Source organism: Hypanus sabinus, chromosome 8 (assembly GCF_030144855.1).
Source record: "Hypanus sabinus isolate sHypSab1 chromosome 8, sHypSab1.hap1, whole genome shotgun sequence".
In the NCBI taxonomy this organism is placed as follows: Eukaryota; Metazoa; Chordata; class Chondrichthyes; order Myliobatiformes; family Dasyatidae; genus Hypanus; species Hypanus sabinus.
In genome coordinates this window covers 34,862,514-34,880,916 of record NC_082713.1, presented here as the reverse complement: position 1 = coordinate 34,880,916, position 18,403 = coordinate 34,862,514, and the positions used below count along the sequence as shown (strand labels likewise).

The window sequence follows — 18,403 nt, the reverse complement described above, 5'->3', positions numbered from 1 at the left end:
GAAGTCGATTGTACTTCTTCCTATAGATGCTGCCTGGCCTGCTGCAGTCCACCAGCATTTTGTGTGTGTTGCTTTAATTTCCAGCAGCTGCAGATTTCTTCATGTTTGCTATATACAGTGTTACGAACCCCATAACTGGGTGTCTTACCAGCAAAGATAGGAGTATCCGTTGGAGTCTGGTGATACTATTTTTAACAGTATTTATTAGTAAAAATACACAAAAATAACATCAATGCAAATATACAGATATACATCATCAATACTAAACCTAAAAGTGCGGGTATAATAATAATCAATAAGAAATAAGCTCTATCGTTGTCTAGGGGATAATGAATTGTCCGATGGAAATATAAAGTTCAGTTCATGCAGGCTGTGGTAGTTGTTGGTTGCTGTGTTGCAATTGTTGGAGAGAGAGAGAGTAACAGCTATTGACTTGCCGACTTTCCTTTACGATCTTGATCCGTCGATGCATTGTTGTTGTGCCCATTCACATATGACCCCTCCGTCCTTTAGCTAGACCGTTCCATGGTGGACTCATCACCCAGGCAAGGGTGGACACACACACAAGCCCCCACCGATCTCGTAGCGTTTCTCCTGGTGCATCTGAGGGGTGTTCCCTAGACATTACTTTTATCCCCACTCACGGGGTCTCAGGTGTCAATATGGTTGGGATAATGCAACCCATCAAACCCGCCCCCTCTGGTTGCCCCCTGAGGGGTTTCAATGAATAGAACAGTACTCAATACACAATCCTTCTCCAACAGACAATAGCAGTAATCAGTGGTTCCGTTCCGCTTTTGTTAGGAGGAGACATTCCACTTTGTGTATCTCTGCGTTGTCTCTCTCACATTAACTGACATGAGCTGTTTATCAATAACAACTATCTTTTGCTGTTATCTCTCTCATTTCCTTGGTATCAGACCTGAAATAGTAGCGATTTTGCGATTCTCAAAAAGGAGGGGGTGACTTTGTACCCTTCTGCCCATCAGAGTTGCTCCTCATTCGTAACAACAGTGCATGACATTATTAACAGTATTGCCGAATCTTAGTAGCCCTTGACTTTTTCAGACAGTTAACTTATCCAGGCTTCAAACAGAAACAAACTGAGGAAAGAGCATCCAACAAAAAAAGAGTTAACAGGCACAATAAATAAAAGCAATTTCCCTGCAGTTCAATGTCTACCACTAGTAATTAGAATAAACCTAAATAAAGACTGAAAATGATTTAACTGCATAATTTAAGAATTAATTTGTGTTGGTGCCATGCTCTGCAGTACTTTACCATTAATTTTAATGCTTTTTTTCCAAACCATTTACATTTCATGCTCTAATTAGCATATGATTGAGATTAACCTTCATTCTTTAGTAACTCTGCAATGTTGTAAGACAACTAAAAAGCAAATGACACCACATCCATTAAAAAAACTAGGACTGTTTTTTTAATGGTCCCAATATCTTTTCAACCCATATGGTGAAAGGTTGTAATAATTTGGATTTTGCAACCGCAGGTATCCTCTATCGCCTGAAGCAAACCTAAAATCAATGTTTTCCACAAATTCTTCCAGAGTCTTTATATTACTCTGTGGATTTAAAAATAGAGGAAATAAGAGGAAGAGTAGTACAATCAGCCCCCTCACGTCTGCTCTGCCATTCAGCAAGATCATGACTGATCATCATTCTCAAACATCTGTTTTCCTGCTCTCTCATTGATCCATTTTATATTCAGAGACATACCAATTTATTTTTGAAAACAATCAATAATTGAGCATCTATGGCTTCTTCCATGAGACCATAAGATATAGGAGCAAAATTAGGCTATTTGCCGATCGAGTTTGCTCTGCCATTTCATCATGGCTGATCCATTTTTTTTGTCTCAGGCCCAGTCTCCTGCCATCACCCTGTATCTATTCATGTCCTGGCAGGTCAAGAATCTATCATCCTCTGCCTTAAGTGTACATAAACACTTGACCCCAGGTTTGTCAGGGAAGATTTTCCCTTGAGGAAACCATGCTGACTACAGCCTATTTTATTATAAGTCTCCAAGTACCCCAAAACCACATCCTCAGCAATCGACTCTAACGTCCTCTCAACCACTGAGGTTAGACTAGCTGGCCTTAGAAGTTTATGACATCTAATCCAGGATGAAAGTTACTTAAATTTCTTACCATATCACCAACATTGCCAGTTTATATTATTTATGCTGATAGTTCCACTTAATTTTTACCACTACGCAGTATGGACCCATTCTGCCCAACTCATCTCTAGTTCTCCATTCCTTCACCAAGAATCACATTCTCTCCACATCTGTCTAGTCTGAATTTTGCATGTTTCAGTATAGTCACCGCTCATTCTTCTGAACTTTAAAGAACAGAGGTGTGACCTGATCAGTCTTTCCCCATATGACAGAGTTGCCAGAATCCAGTTAGTGAACTTTCTATACTCATTATTCAATAGCCAGTACTTTCTTCTTTAAGTACAGAACCCAAAACTGTACAGCTAGCACTGGATGGCCTCTCACAGATACTATCCTAGTCGAATGCCCCAAGCAATAAGAACCTAAAGACTACTGGCTATCTTATCGGCTGAATGTTGACACTCAATAATAAGTGCAAAAAGGGTGCTTGAGACAGCAGCATTTCCCATTCATTTTTTACCAAAGCCACATTTTTCATCCTCTGTGTTGTTACTCATTCACTTAGTTTCCTTTTGTCCTCTTAAAGCCTTTTCAAGTCTAGTTTATTATCATATTCTCAAGAAAGGTGAGATACAGGGTGATGGGTAGAATTCTGGAATTCCAGAGCATTGGAATTGCCACTTCAGGCCATGAAGCAATCAATCAAGGTAATTCCAAAAGTGAATCACATCCTTTATTATAAAGTTCAGCTTCTTCCTGATGTCAGTCTATCAGTTGGCAGTTTCCCATTTTCTCCTATTTAATTGGCAATTGATTAAATCTTGTTAGGTGTATTGAGATATAGTAAAAAGCTTTTGCTTGCATGCATCCATTCCATGCATAAGTGCACGAAGGTAGTATGAAGGGAAAATAAAAGCAGATAAGAGTTATACATGCTGAGGTCATATTTGCTATCCTCCACATGGTTCTCCAGGAATCATTCAAGATCGGTACAAACTGGAAGATGATATCCTGAATGTCCAGTGTCTCTATACCACCTCTTTGAAAACCTTGTGAAACAGATCATCAGGTCCTTTAGATTTATCAATTTCTAGGCTTATAAAATTCTCTAGTCAGATTTCTTTTCTAATATTGATTTTGTTTATTTCTTCATTTTCAGTAGGTCCATTGTTCATTATTTCTGGGTTATATTTTCTGTCTTCTTCCATCAAGATTAGTGCAAAGTATTTGCTTAATTTCCCTTCCATTTAATTATTCCTTAATATACATGTTTCCACTTGTAAGGGAGCTACATTTGTTCTCATTAATTAGTTCCTTCCTGTGCAATACCACAGAGTCTGTTTTTAAGTTGCTTGGCAATGCACTCCATTTCTACTTGTACTTTCTATCAGTTTTTCCTCTGTTGATTACTTTTCATTTTCTTCTGAGTTAATACCAATTTTAATTTCTCTTGCATACATGATTGGATGATTTCTAAAGCTGTGCCTCTGTTATTACATCACTTATCATTTTTCAATGAGAGTTGTTACCTGTGCTTTGTCGTATCTTTTAATGAAATTTACCAATTTAACTGAAGCCAGCATATTGGTACATTGCACCCTCTGATGGCCTTGAATGCCATTGCAGAATCTGTTAAAGACCGTTTGAATTTAGAAATTCAATTCTGTTCACTTCCATTAAGTGGATACACTGTTGTATTCCCCATTCTAAATATTGCTGGAGAAATACAATAAATGGCTTGTGATCAGTTAGTGCTGGTGAACAAAAACAAATTTCTATCCTACTGTATTTAAGAATATTTGAGAAACTGAGCTTAGAACTTAACCTGTATGATGAAAGAGATACTGTTGTGAGATTTTTTGTGCCATCCAATTATATTTTCCTTGGTTCCCAGCTTGCCTATATGATGCCAATGTTAGTGTAAACTCAATGAAATCTGCAATCACATTGTTCTGAATCACAATTCACATATTTCACTTAAAAGAGACCTAGCTGTACATAATGGCAAAGGATCAAGCTGTTAATTAAAGATATATATATATATCTTGCAGTCCTAGGCAGAGTGCAATACAGCTCTCAAATGACCCAAACAGCGACCAAATATCACCCTCTCAATTTTAAGCGGCAAGGAACGCAAGAAGAAATTTTGCAATAAAAAAGGACATATTCCATGTTCATTAAATGAGAAATTAGTAAAAGGACTGAAGGAAAAAAAGGCAACAAGTAGCTTCTTTATATTTTTCTTAAACACCTGGAAATATTTTGTAAAAATTTGTGCAATAATTAGAAGGGAGTGCCTTTGTCTTTCCAGAGGAGCAGAGAAAGGAGGCATAGTCTCTCAAAAGGTAACTTCGTGCAAGGAAATTCAAAGTGAGTTTTTTGGCAAAAGCACCAGAACATGTATGCATAAGGTCAATGAAAATCTTACTTGCAGCAGTATTGCAAACACATAGCATTAGAGGCACAATCAGAAGAAAAACATACACTAAACATAAATTCTACAAGATTTGCTCAAGAAAGAACTTGATTAAACCCAAAAAATAAACAAAGCTCATTATAGTGTAAAATGGTTGAAATAGTCATAGTGTCCCTATTCTGTGCTTGTGATTAGGGTTGTGTGGTTTGGGTCAAGAATCAAGTGGTTAAAGGGAAGTAGCAGTTCTTGAACCTAGTGGTGCGGGACTTAAAATTTCTGTACCTCCTGCCCAATGATAACTTTGAGAAGATGGCATAGCTGGGATGGAGGGGGAATTTAATGATATATATTGGGTTTTTTTAGGTAATGCCTCATATAGATACATTCAATGATAAAGACAGATGTGCCCATGATGCATTTAGTTAATCCCACTGCTCATTGCATCTTATATTCCTGTGCTATCAAGTTGCCATACCTGACCATAATACAACTGTGAAACTTTAAACAAAAAATCTGTAGAGGTTCATTGGAGTATTTAATCACATACCGAACCTTCCCAACATTCTAAGAAAGCAATGGCTCTAGCATGCCATCCTTGTTAGAGACTTTGCAGGTGTCTGAAAGACTGGAGGAAAATGTTTTCTGGCTTGCTAAGTTGTATGTCACGATGTGCCCTCATGGTCCTAACTGGGACGTTAGGTTGTACATTTCAGAAGATAGAAGGGCATAAGGAAGTATATTTTGAATCATAAGATAGTAAAATGTAAGAACAAAAAAGACCGAAGGCACACAGAACAGAAAACTAAGCATATGGAGATGACATCAGATCAGAAGTTGTAAAATTCTTGAGGGTAGAGTTAAGAAATTGAAAGGTTAAAGAAGATTCTAATGGGAGTTATATACAGGCCTCTGAACAGTAGTCACACCATGGGACACAAATTACAATGGAAAATAGAAAAGGCATAGGGGAATTTCAATATGCAGGTAGACTGGGAAAATCAGGTTATGCTGGATCCCAAGAGAGGGAATTTGTAGAATGCCTTTGATAAGGTGCTACACATGAGGCTGCTTAACAAGATAAGAGTCCATGGTACCAAAGAAAAGATACTAGTATGGTTAGAAGATTGGGTGACAGGCAAGAGACAAAGAGTGGGAATAAAGGAGGTTTTTCTGGTGGACTGGTGGTGTTCTGCAGGGGTCAGTGTTGGAACCGATTCTTTTCACGTTATATCTTAATGATTTGCAGACAAAATGAAAATAAATGGATGGGCAGGTAGTGTTGAGGAAGCAGTGAGTCTGTAGAAGCACTTTGATCAATTGGGAGAATTGGGGAAAAATAGCAGATGGAATATTGTGCAGGGAAGTATATGGTCATGCACTTTGGTAAAAGGAAGGAAAGCATAGACTATTTTCTGAACAAGGAGAAAATTCAAAAATCATTCATGCAAAGGAACTTGGGAATCCTTGTGCAGGATTCCCTAAAAATTAACTTGGAGGTTGAGTTGGTGGTAAGGAAGGCAAATGCAATGTTAGCATTCATTTCGAGAGGAATAGAGTAGAAGAATGATGATGCAATGCTAAGGCTTTATAATGTGTTTGTCAGACTGCACTTGGCATATTGAAAGCAGTTTTGTACCCTTATCTAAGAAAAGGTACTGGCATTGGAGAGGGTCCAGAGGAAGTTCACAAGAATGATTCCAGGAATGAAAGGGTTAATCTATGGGAAGTGTTTGATGGCTCCAGGACTGCACTCACTGGAGTTCAGAAGAAAGAAAGGGGATCTCATTGAAACCTATTGAATATTGAAAGGCCTAAACCAAATGGATGTGGAGTGGATGTTTCCTATTGTAGATGAGACTAGGTACAGAGAGCACAGCCTCAGAATTGAGGGATTACCATTTAGAACAGGGATGAGGAGGTATTTCGTTTGCCAGAGGGAGGTGAATCTGTGGAATTCATTACCACAGACTTATGGAGGCCAAGTCATTGAGCATATTTAAAGTGGAGCTTGATAGATTCTTGATTAGTCGGGAAATCAAAGGTTATCGAGAGAAGACAAGAGAGTGGGGTTGAAAGGGATGATGGATCAGCTATGTTGGAATGGCTGAACAGACTCGATGGACCGAGTTGCCTTGTTCTGTTCCTATGTCTTATTGTCTTATGTTGCTAAATTTGCAGGAACCTTTAGAAATCTAATGTTGAATTACTTCTTTCTCAGGAGGCTGTTAGAGTCAAAGGAAGAACCAAATAATAATAGGATTAAAACAATAAATAGCGTAGTAACCAGGTTAATAGAAAATCAGGTCCTCCAGCATTTTATGTGTTTTGTTTTAAAATGGTGATCCAGTAATGACATATAAGTCATTTCAATGAATCTGAGCAAAGGGTTTGAATATGCTCCTTAGATGTAAACTGGAAACATTCTATGGTTTTCTATCTTGCCAACATGCACAGCTTTATGGAATCAGCTATTTATATTAATGTGCAATGCAGAGTGTAAAAGGAAGAAAGAGGATTTTCAGCTCATTTTCACACTCCTATTTTTGAAGCATGTTCCTGCATTTCAAAAGAGACAACTGTGTAAAGTGCTTTGAATTGTTTGTAGGGTAACATAAAACAAGCATTTTTGAAGTGATAAAAAAACTTCAGTTAATAATTAATGAACATAGAACTGCGGCCTATGTCGACACTTAATATCAGAATAGTAAGTAGAATAGAAAACCCAATGAATTAACCAGTTTCACTCTTTGGCAAGTGCATATTGGTAAGTCTGGAGTTTAATTTGGGCTGAGGTTTTACCCTAAATGTGCAGTTTGTTGGAAACTTTATCATATTAAAATTAGTTTATACTTTTAATTATGTTAAAAGGTGCTTGGAGCACTTTCAACAGATTGAATGATAGTTCACCATAATCTGTCACTTTATAACCCTGCACAGCCTCAGAATAGAGAGGGGTCCATTTAAAACAGAGATACAGAGAAATTTCTTTAGCCAGAGAGAGGAGAATTTGGGACCTTATTACCACAAACAGCTGAGGGGCCAGGGTGTTGGGTGTATTTAAGGCAGAGGTTCTTAATTGGACATGGCATCAAAGATTACGGGGAGAAGGCAGAGGAGTGAGGCTGAGGAGGGGAATAAAGAATCAGCCATGACTGAATTACAGAGCAGACTCACGGGGCCATATGGCCTAATTCTGCTCTTTAGTTCTATAGTCACAGCTTTCACTCAAATACCATTGAACTATGTCATCAGCCTGGGAGTGTTGAAGGACTCACTCAGATTGGGATGGTGAATCACTCCTGTATTCAGTCTGTTGGAGCAATCCTTATTTTCAATTTGCCTGCTGTTTCAATTGGCTCCCCACTTCCACTCTGGCCATTTTGTCAGGTCTCCTGCACCATTACTACAAGATATAACACAAGCTTGAAAAACAGCTTCCATCTAGGCATGTTGATCTTCCCAGACTCAATTAGGTCTGAGCCACTTGTGAATTCCTCAACTTTCAGCAGCTGACTCTTACCTTTTGTCCATGTGAGAACTGTCCATTTCTGTCTGTCAGCACTTTGTCTCAATTTTTCTTATTCTGTTTGTGTAACCTGGTCTGCCAAGCATGTCCCACGGCCTCAACATTTACAACACATTGCACACAGAAGCTTTATGGGCTGGTAACTGCATCCAATAAACCAGTAGGATGCATCCTATATGAGATAATTCATGGCCCTACACATTCCTCACCGAATTTCTCTCCTATTGAAAACTAACTCATACCCAGTTCTAAAAAAAAAGGTCTTAAACTCGGAACATTAGGTGTTTCCCCTTTGAAACATACTGTCTGATCTGGTAAGCATTTGCTTCATTTTTTGTTTTTGCTTGAGAACTCATGTCCTAGATGCTTGTTGACCTCAGTTGTGTAGACTCAGCTATTTATCTTCCTGAATTTGCACACTGCCTGGATCAGATTGTCCCAAGGCATTCTGAAGTAACGCCATCCAACACTGCATAGTCAGCTAACTGAAAGATTCATTGATTTTCCTTCAACTGACAAATAAATGGGAAATTAACAAAAATAAAATTTGCACTTAAAGAGAAGAGGTTGTAAAATAATTATAGTATTCCTAAGAGAGGGAGAGGATTTTAAATACTTGCCAAGACGACACAAATGAAAATTGAAAACTATCTTAGGCATGGATCAGAGTCTTTGGGCAAGAAACAGAATGTAAAGCAATCTAGAGACACAAGAGACTGCAGATGTTGGAACCTAGAGCTACAAACAAAAGACTAGAGTAACAATGCAGCATCTGTGGTGGGAAATGGGCAGATGATGCTTTGGGACGAGACCCTTCATGTGCACTCCATTGCTCTTCAGCGATGCTGCCTGACCATAGTATGTGAGTGATTGAGGTTCATAAGAGCACTTACCACAGAGAACCGGTCCTATCAGGTGGTAGTAACCACTTTATTTTCATGTGTCACAACCTGCGTTCCATACTTTGAACATGAGTATTGTTGACCTCTTTTCCATCCCCCAGAAGAAAAGTTTCAAATTGGCTGCTTGACCACTTATAAACCAATACATTAGATTCTGGTCTCTTGCAGCAAATTGAACTCTAGATCTGACTGGTGTATATTTATGGGCATGCCTTTCCAATATTGTCATAAAATGGTCATTTTTACAGAAAACCATATGGTGAAAAATAGAATTTGTGGAACAAACAGAAGGCAACAAGTTCTGACTTCTGCGTTTTTTTATTGAAGGAAATTTTAACTCGTGCAGAGCTGGAAACCAGCCAAAATGTCTGACTAGTCAGAGATGGTGATCCAGGGATGTAGCAGTGAAACAGAGCTGAATATCATGTCTATTCATTTGAAAAATAATACTGTGGTTTCAGACAACAACAACAAAATTAATCTGAGTCATCCAGTGACATTTCCTATTTACAGCCAAGTCTGAAACTTGAATTCCTCCAACCCAATGGCAGGTAGATCCCTGAAGAAAGAGGACATCTTTCACTTTTGATTCTCTTCACACTATAATGAGAACACAATTCAGTTCATTTGGTGATGTCCAGGTTTTATAATAGTGTTTGACAATGATGGTTAATTACACATAACTTATTTTAATCTAAAAGGAAGGATGAATATTTGATCATTTCTACCCTAGAGAAGACTCTCTAATAAGGCACTAAAAACAAACTGCTGGAGGAACTCAGCAGGCCAACCACCATCTGTAGATGAAAATTAACATTTTGATTTGAGACCCTTCAAAGTTCTCCACCTGATGTTGCATTCTACACATGCTACCAGACCTATTAAACTCCTCCAGCAGTTTATTTTCACTCAATTGCTGCATCTACAGTCTCTGGTGTCTCTCCTAAAGTAATTTTATATGTTGTCAACATGCATTATTATTTCTAATTATCTATTTTAAACTTTTTTTTTTACCTAGGTATGACAGTGATGGTCACCTGACAAATGTGACATTTCCGACTGGACAAGTCAGTACTTTTTTTAGTGAGGTGGACAAATCAGTGCAAGTCCAGGCAAACCTATCAAACAAAGAGAACTTTGCTGTAACAACCAACTTCTCCGCTACCAGCGCAGCATATATATTCAAGCAAGGTAATACAAACTGCATTCATTGCCAAATGCAAACACATTGCCTATTTGTATTTAACTTCATATTTGCTTCCTAAACCTAGTGAATCAGTCACATGGAATCTTATGGACAATTGCCTTGGTTAAGCAGGCTTTGATATGGAATCTGAAATCAACTCAAGACAATACTGTATGTTCTTTGCACTGAAAAGTCAGGCACTGAAATGTGCTCACATCTTGTTTAGAATGAGTTTTATGCATATTTTATCCATCAAAATGTGCCCCAGTCAGGAGCAAAGATGGAAACGGACAAAATTGCAAATTGTATTTGCAAGAAAAGTAAAGATGGTGAGGTACATGAATAAAATAACTGAAAATGTAGTGATTAACATCATTAATGCACCCCCCATGAAAGTTTCTTGATTCTTGGCAACAACAAATTAAATTAGTTCTGTTTGAAGTTACGGGAAACTTTTTTATAGAAAAAAAATTCTCTCGTTGTGCATGGAGCTCATCTTCTTCTATCTTAATAAGCTCAACGGATGGATTGTATGTCATAAATAAAATAGAATTCTGGCACTCCAAAAAAAATTGTCAAACCTGTTCTCGTTAAAGATAGCAGCAATGGGAGTTCACATTGCAGAACTATCAATCAATCAGTCAATTACCTGTCAATCTGTTGATTCAAAATATGCATTTAAATTGTCTCAAGTTAAGGCAAACAGTAAACCAAATAATAAAAGGCTGATGTGGAACGATTGGAAACATTACTGTAGTTTTTGAAATATCTTTTTCGTTGGCCTAGTTACCAACAGTCTGAGACCAAATATTTTGCAGATTTCTCTTTGCCTATCTAAACATTCCTCTCCAAAAAACACAAACTGGGTTTGTTACTTTTGCAGAAGTCCAGTGATGTTTAGCAGGGCCAATCTATTGGCTCCAATGGGTCACCTTGAAAACATGACGGATCTAGAGTGAAGAATTTCTAATTTTGTTTTTGGTTTAAATCAGGCAGAATTAGCAAATTTAAATGGATGGAGGCATTGGAGGCAAAATAACTTCAGAGACAATGTTATTAACTGCAAACACCGTGGTTGGTGATATTTTAAATTTTAAATCTGCCTCCCACCACTGGACACCAGGACTACTTAAGATTTCCTTTTGTCCATTGTGGCTAGGACACAAATGATAGGAACTGTAAACCTTGATGTTTCAATATTACTTCTACATCCTTTCAGAATAACAACAGATCCTAAAAGTGATGAGAGAGTGTGAGGATTACATTCCTGAACTTCATCCACCCAAATTGATCTTGAGTTATTCAGTTAAACATTTATGGAATATTCTATCTTTTTGACTTTCAATTCAATAATTTGATACATTCATTTTGACATTCTCTTCTAACGAGGAAATTTTAAAGCTATTCGGTGAATTATCAGGCTGGGTCAATTTTGTGACGATATAAGCTGGAATGCTTATAATGCTTTGAAGCTTTCAATGCTTCAAAGCATTTCCCCCTCACTATCTCTTACACTGGTATAAGGATAATTAAAAAGTTGGCATAACATACTGCAAAAGCAGATAAATTAATAAAATAACAAACCTGTGCCCAAGTTTCTGCTGAAGATAGTAATTCTGTCATTAGCAAACAAAAGAAGCCAACACTGACACCTTTCAAATAATTGCTGGGGACTTCATTCAGGCTTGTTTGAAGAAAACTGTACTCGGTTATAATCAACATATCATCTAGAGCACTAGGGTTCCCAACATACTCAACCACTGTTACATCATAATTAGGAATGTCTACTGTTCCATGCCTAAGCCATATTTCGGGAAATAGGATAATTTGGCTGCCCTCCTCCTACCTGCATACGTGCAGAGGCTAAAAAGCAAGGTGCCAGAGATAAGGACAATAAAGAGGTGGGCATGGGAGACTGAGGAGTGGCTAGGTTTTGCTTCAAGACAGTAGACTAGGCTGTGTTCAAGATTGTCACAGACATCATTAAATCAGTCATAGACAGGTGTTTCCCCACAAAATCTATCAGAGTCTTAACTTATCTGAAGCCTTGGATAAACCATGAGATCCACAATCTTCTGAAGGCCAGATCAGTGGCATTCAGGTTTAGCAACCAAGTTAAATAGAAGAGATCCAGGTATGATGTCGCATGTGAAGTGGCAACTCTGGACCAAACTTCAATCACTGATGGATGCTCGACAGCTCTGGTGGGACTTGAATGCCATCAACTCCTACAAAGTGGAACTAACTGACATCGATGACAACAAGGCTTCACTCCAAGAAGAGTTCAATGCCTTTTGTACTCTCTTTGACCATCAAAGAATGGAGGCATCTTTACAAACTCACACAACCCCGATGATGCTGTGATTCCTGTCTCTGAGGCCGACATAAGAGGATCCTTAGTAGGGTGAATGCACGGTAATCATCTGGCCCAGATGAGGTACCTAGCTGAGTACTAAAGTCTGTGCTGATTAACTAGCTGGAGTGTTCACCAATACTTTTACCCTCATACTTCAGCAGACTGAGATACCCAGCTGCTCAAAGTAGACTTCAAATTATACCAGTGCCAAAAAAGAAATGGATAACCTGCCTCAATTACTATTATCCTGGGGGCATTTACATCCACTGCAATGGAGTGCCTTGACAGGTTGGTGATGAAACATATCAACTCCTGCTTGAAAAGCAGCTTGAATCCACATCAATTTGCCTACCACCTCACCAGGTCAACAGCAGATGCCATTTTGTTGACTCTTCACTTAATGCTGGAACATCTGGACAGTGAACATGCATACATCAGCATACTGTTCATTGACATCAGTTCAGCATTTAATACTATCACCCACTCGAAACTAATCCATAAGCTTCAAGTCCTAGGTCTCAATTCCTCCTTGTGCAACTGAATACACAATTTCCTCACTTGCAGACACCACTCAATTCAGATTGGCAATGACATCTCCTCCACAATCTCCCTCTATACAGTGCACCACAAGGCTGTGTGCTTAGCCCCTTGCTCTCCTTGCTTTATACTTATGAGTGTGTGACTAATCTCCAATGCCAGACTTATTTTGCCAATGACACCACTACCTTTGGTCAAATCAAGGGTGGTGATGAATCAGCGTGTAAGAGGGAGATTGAAAATCTGGATGAGTGGAGCCACAACCACAACCTCTCACTTAATGTCAGCAAGACCAAGGAGCTAATTGTAGACTTCAGGAGGACTAAACCAGAAGTCCATGAGCCAGTCCTCATTAGGGTTCAGAGGTGGAGATGGTCACTAACTTTAAATTACTCAGTGGTATCATTTCAGAGGATTGGACTTGGTTCCAGCACCTAAGAGCCATTATGAAAAAAGCATGGCAGTGCCTCTACTTTCTTAGAAATTCGAGAAGATTCGGCATATCATCTAAGACTTTGACAAACTTCTACAGATGTGTAGTGGAGAGTATGTTGACTGGTTGCATCACAACCTTGTATGGAAGCATCAATGCCCAAAGTAGCAGATATAGCCAGGTCTATCATGGGTAAAGTCCTCCCTACGTGGAGTACTGTCACAGGAAATCAGCATCCATCAGCAAGGACCCCCACCATGCTCTCTTCTCACTGCTGCCGTCAGGATGAAGGTACAGGAACCTCATGACCCATACCACAAAGTTCAGTATCTGCCTGTTAAACCAAAAAGGTTAACTTCCCTCAACTTCACTCACCTCATCATGGAACTGGACTTACTTTCAAAGTCTATTCATCTCATGTTCTTGATATTCTTGATGTTCTTGATGTTTTTGACATTGGAAAGGGTACAGAGGAGATTTACCAGGATGCTGCCTGGTTAAGAGAGTATGGATTATGATCAGAGATTAAGGGAGCTAGGGCTTTACTCTTTGGAGAGAAGGAGGATGAGAGGAGATATGATAGAGGTATATGATACAAGATATTAAGAGGAATAGACAGAGTGGACAGCCAGCACCTCTTCCCCAGGGCACCACTGCTCAATACAAGAGGACATGGCTTTAAGGTAAAGGGAGGGAAATTCAAAGGGGATATCAGAGGAAGGTTTTTTACTCATAGAGTGGTTGGTGCATGGAATGCACTGCCTAAGTCAGTGGTGGAGGCAGACACACTAGTGAAATATAAGAGACTACTAGACAGGTACATGGAGGAATTTAAGGTGGGGGGATATATGGGATTCAGGGTTTAAGGGTCACACAACATTGTGGGCTGAAGGGTCTGTACTGTCCTGTAATTTTCTATGTTCTATGTTCATTACTTATGTATTATTATTATTATTATTGTTACTATTTCTTTTCTCTTTCTTTTTGTTTTTGCACAATTTGTTGAGTTTTATTTGCATATTGGTTATTTTCCACCCTGTTGGGTATGGTCTTTCATTCCATTTTGTTTCTATTATTTACTAGGATTGTTGCAAGGATAAGAATCTCAGGGTTGTATATAGTGATGTATATTTACTTTGAACTTTGAACCCCTCTGCACCCCAACCACAACTACTTTATCATTTCCTGTCAGTCACCTTATGAACAGACACTCCTGTGCTTATCATCACTTTATAGCCATACAATAAATGCATCTACATAAGCTAACTTATGTATTTATATTTATTGAGTTTTTTTCTTTATCTTATTGTGTTGTTTTTCTGTGCTGCATCAGACCAGAGTAACAATTATTATATCCTTCTTTACATTGTGTGCTGGAAGTGATATGGAACAATCTAGATTTATGAATCCAAATCTCACACTGAATTCTGGTGAAAATTGCTAAAGCCGGTACTCATTTGCCAAAAGTTGTGTAGACTGAGCTCAGAGAAAATATCACAGTTTGATCTGCTAAACTGGGTGAATGAACCATGGAATGTTATTTACAGAGGAAATTCAGCACAGAAACAAACCATTCAGCTCAACTAATTTATGGCCATGTTCATGCCCACTTAAGCTTCTCTGATTTTTCCTCAGCTAAAAATATTATTCCATCATTATTCCTTTATGTCTCACTGGAGTCTCATGTTTGTTTATTTTGTTCTTTTCTTACAGAAGAATATGTTTAACCTACACTGTGTTAAACACCATTTTAAATGTTACCCATTATTTTTTGCATTGGTGCTTGTAATATTGGTGTCCATTTTACTTAACTAAGTTCTGTTCTCAGTACTTCAAGATAATTTTTTTTGGACCTTGTGCTGATCCTGATTGTACCCTTCTCAATTATCATCTTAAATGTATAATACTATGGTCACTACTGCCCTTAAATGGTCTACTACTTGTGCTTATCTACTCTAGATCATTTATTGTGTTAGAAAAGGGAACTGATCACACTTTAGTAAGTCCTTCCCTTTGTCCACTTTACTTACCACATTTGATCTGGTTAATATCTGGGTCAGTGAAATCTCCCATAATTATTAATTTACGCATTTTACTTATTTCCCTAATATGTATGTGTATCTCTTCTTCCACTATAAAGCGATCTGTAGACAATGTCTGTGAGAGGCAAAGCATCTTTGATTTAAGATGTTAACTCTGTTTCTCTTTCCGTAGGTGGTCCTTGATCTGCTGAGTTTTTTCCTGGTACATTCCATCTTTCCAAATATTTGATTCTTCATCCTCTTCATTTAAATCAACATGAATTCTAATTTTGTATCTTACACCTGTATTCATTTTTTTCTACTGCCTTCATGATACCCTATTAACAATCACAACTCCACCTATTCCTTTTACCTCTATCATTTCTGATTATTAATCCACAGTCCTGACTTTTCAGTATATCTTAATTTTCACATAAATTTTCTTCAACCTCATGAACGTCTTTAGCTTCCCTTTTTATTAAGGACACTGTGTATATTGCTGTACAATAGCCTTTGTCTGTGTTGTGGCAATCTGGTCTGCAGCATTTCTCATTGTCTTCACAGATCTTACCAGATTAACAGGAGTAATATCTATTGAACTTTGCTCTCCCCTTCTTGTAGCTACCGATTATCTGAATGCCTAACATACAAAAACTCTATTTTCAAAATCTGTGTTTGTTTTTCTGGGTTAAGATTGTTTCCTGGATAAACACCTTCAACATTATGTGTTGCTCTAACTTCCCTTAATGACTCTGAGCCAAGATATTTGTGCTAGAGATTTTCCTTTTAGATGTGGTAGAATTTCATTAAGTGATGATTTGTAATTTATTTAAATAATTAATTAAGCTATTTGTTTTATAGTTCTTAACTCTATCTTAAAACAGGACTATTCTTTAAAAAATACAAATTTGATACTATACTTGTTGCCCAATCTCCTACCTGCTATCCTAAAGTATAACAACTCAACTTCCCCTCACTTCACCAAATTCCCCCAACTTGAACCTTGAGTTTAGATCCTTGCAGAGGCAACATTTGCAGCACCTCAACTAATCAATTTGTTCCCAAGCAATAAGGAGAAGCTCATTTTGAAATTCTCTTCTTGATCATTATCCATTGAAACGTATGTGTATACGTTTAATGGCTGTCATACATAAAACGAACAACACCTTGCCAAGTCTCACTGTTATCAGGCATGAAGGTCATTTAAATAGGTCACAAAAGACTACTGATAACCAGAGCAGACAGACCGCAAAGTGAAAGATTTAGAAAAGGAGGGAAAAACAAACATGTCATTTAGTAAAAAATTAATCTACATAAAAATGGAAGAGGGTACTATAGTGAGATGGGCTAGTAGTAATCATTATGATGTAGGACAATGGAGAAGAAGCCCCTCACAGTTCCATCCAAGTAAATTATGTCCATACTCAAAAATGTTTCATCTTCAGTGAACAACAGTTTCATAGCTTATAGCTGATATACTATGATCATTATTACTTCCCATACATAATCTAACACTTGAGTACAGCTTCAGCAATGTACAGAATTTCTTTCAATCTATGACAGTCTGATAGGTAGTTTTTGTCTTCTAAAACATTTTTATATTACTTGCTTGCACAGTTTTCCTTCTTGCTATAGATATGGAAAGCACTGACATTCTTCCAATCAAGCTCATGTGGAAAAAAAACTATCTGCAGAATCATAATGGAAATAAATGATTATATAAGGGTAACCAACTCCACTGGATTAATCAGTAAAAACTACTGTAAGGTCTCCCCTATTCCTCTTGGCTCTATTAATATTTAAAATGACAATACTTTGATTACCACTGGGGTGACCACCAAAAGTTTATTCTGCATCACTGTACTGGCCCGTGCTCTAATCAGCTAACCAACAGTTAACCTCTTTAAAATATAAACTGAACAACTCCAAAATCTGTGGGGAGCAATGTATGACATTTAAATTTTGAACATAATGGAAAGTCACTGTCCAACCACATGAGTAGACAGCTTTGCGCATATATGTGTGCGATAGAAATAAAGATAAGTAAGCACTTTAACAACTACTGACTCATGCAAGTTCCAGTGTTTTTATAGCATTTTCAGTCTTAATAATGTAGTTTATTTCTTAATTATCACAAACGTTATTTTCTACCCTTTAAGCTTCACTGCCAGCAACTGCATTATTGTGTGAAATTTGATATTAGTGGGCTAAGTGGAAGCCACTATCAGTAGTTTAATTAGAAGCAAAATTGAATTATTAATCATGCTAGGGACCTTCTATTCCAGAGCATATTCAGAATACTTACTGGGTTGATCCTGACGGCTCTTTGCAAGTAACCTTTGCCAGTGGAATGGAACTGACTCTACAGACAGAACCTCACATTCTGGCTGGAGCTGCAAATCCAACAATGGGAAAATGTAATATTTCATTGCCCGCTGAACACAATCCTAACATAGTGGAGTGGAGGCAGAGAAAGGAACAGTCAAGGGGGACTCTTGCAGTCTTTGGAAGGAGGTTTAGGGTAAGTATATTGAAATTTTTATATCGAAAGGTCTAATTAGATTGGCGCTCTGATGATTGGAAGTCAATTTCAAAATCTGTTGATGAAATGGTGAATCAAAAGGTAAGAGGCTAGTGGAGGAATATAGCACTGAGGTAAATGATCATCAATAATCTTATTGACAGGTTAGGCACAAAGCACCAAATAAACCTACTCCTATTTCTTATCTTCTGAAGCTTTTCTTTCTAATAAATCGAAGTCTCTGCTTTTGGTGCCCACTTCCGGACACTGATCTGGATAAGGAGAGAATTTTTTTTTAAATTATGAAGCAAAAGTAAAAAAAAGAGATGCCATAAGGTACTTAATAAAAGAATCATCATTAATGTCAAATGA

General features: G+C 37.9%; 1 protein-coding gene across 1 annotated transcript in view; it reads left to right on the top strand.

The window, feature by feature from the left end:
• LOC132398041 (teneurin-1-like) overlaps window positions 1-18,403 on the top strand; it is a 742,532-nt gene that overhangs the window by 676,502 nt on the left and 47,627 nt on the right. Inside the window, exons 24-25 of the mRNA XM_059976960.1 lie at window positions 9,996-10,168; window positions 17,796-18,031. Coding sequence (XP_059832943.1) covers window positions 9,996-10,168; window positions 17,796-18,031 — 409 coding nt within the window. The remainder of the gene's footprint in view (window positions 1-9,995; window positions 10,169-17,795; window positions 18,032-18,403) is intronic.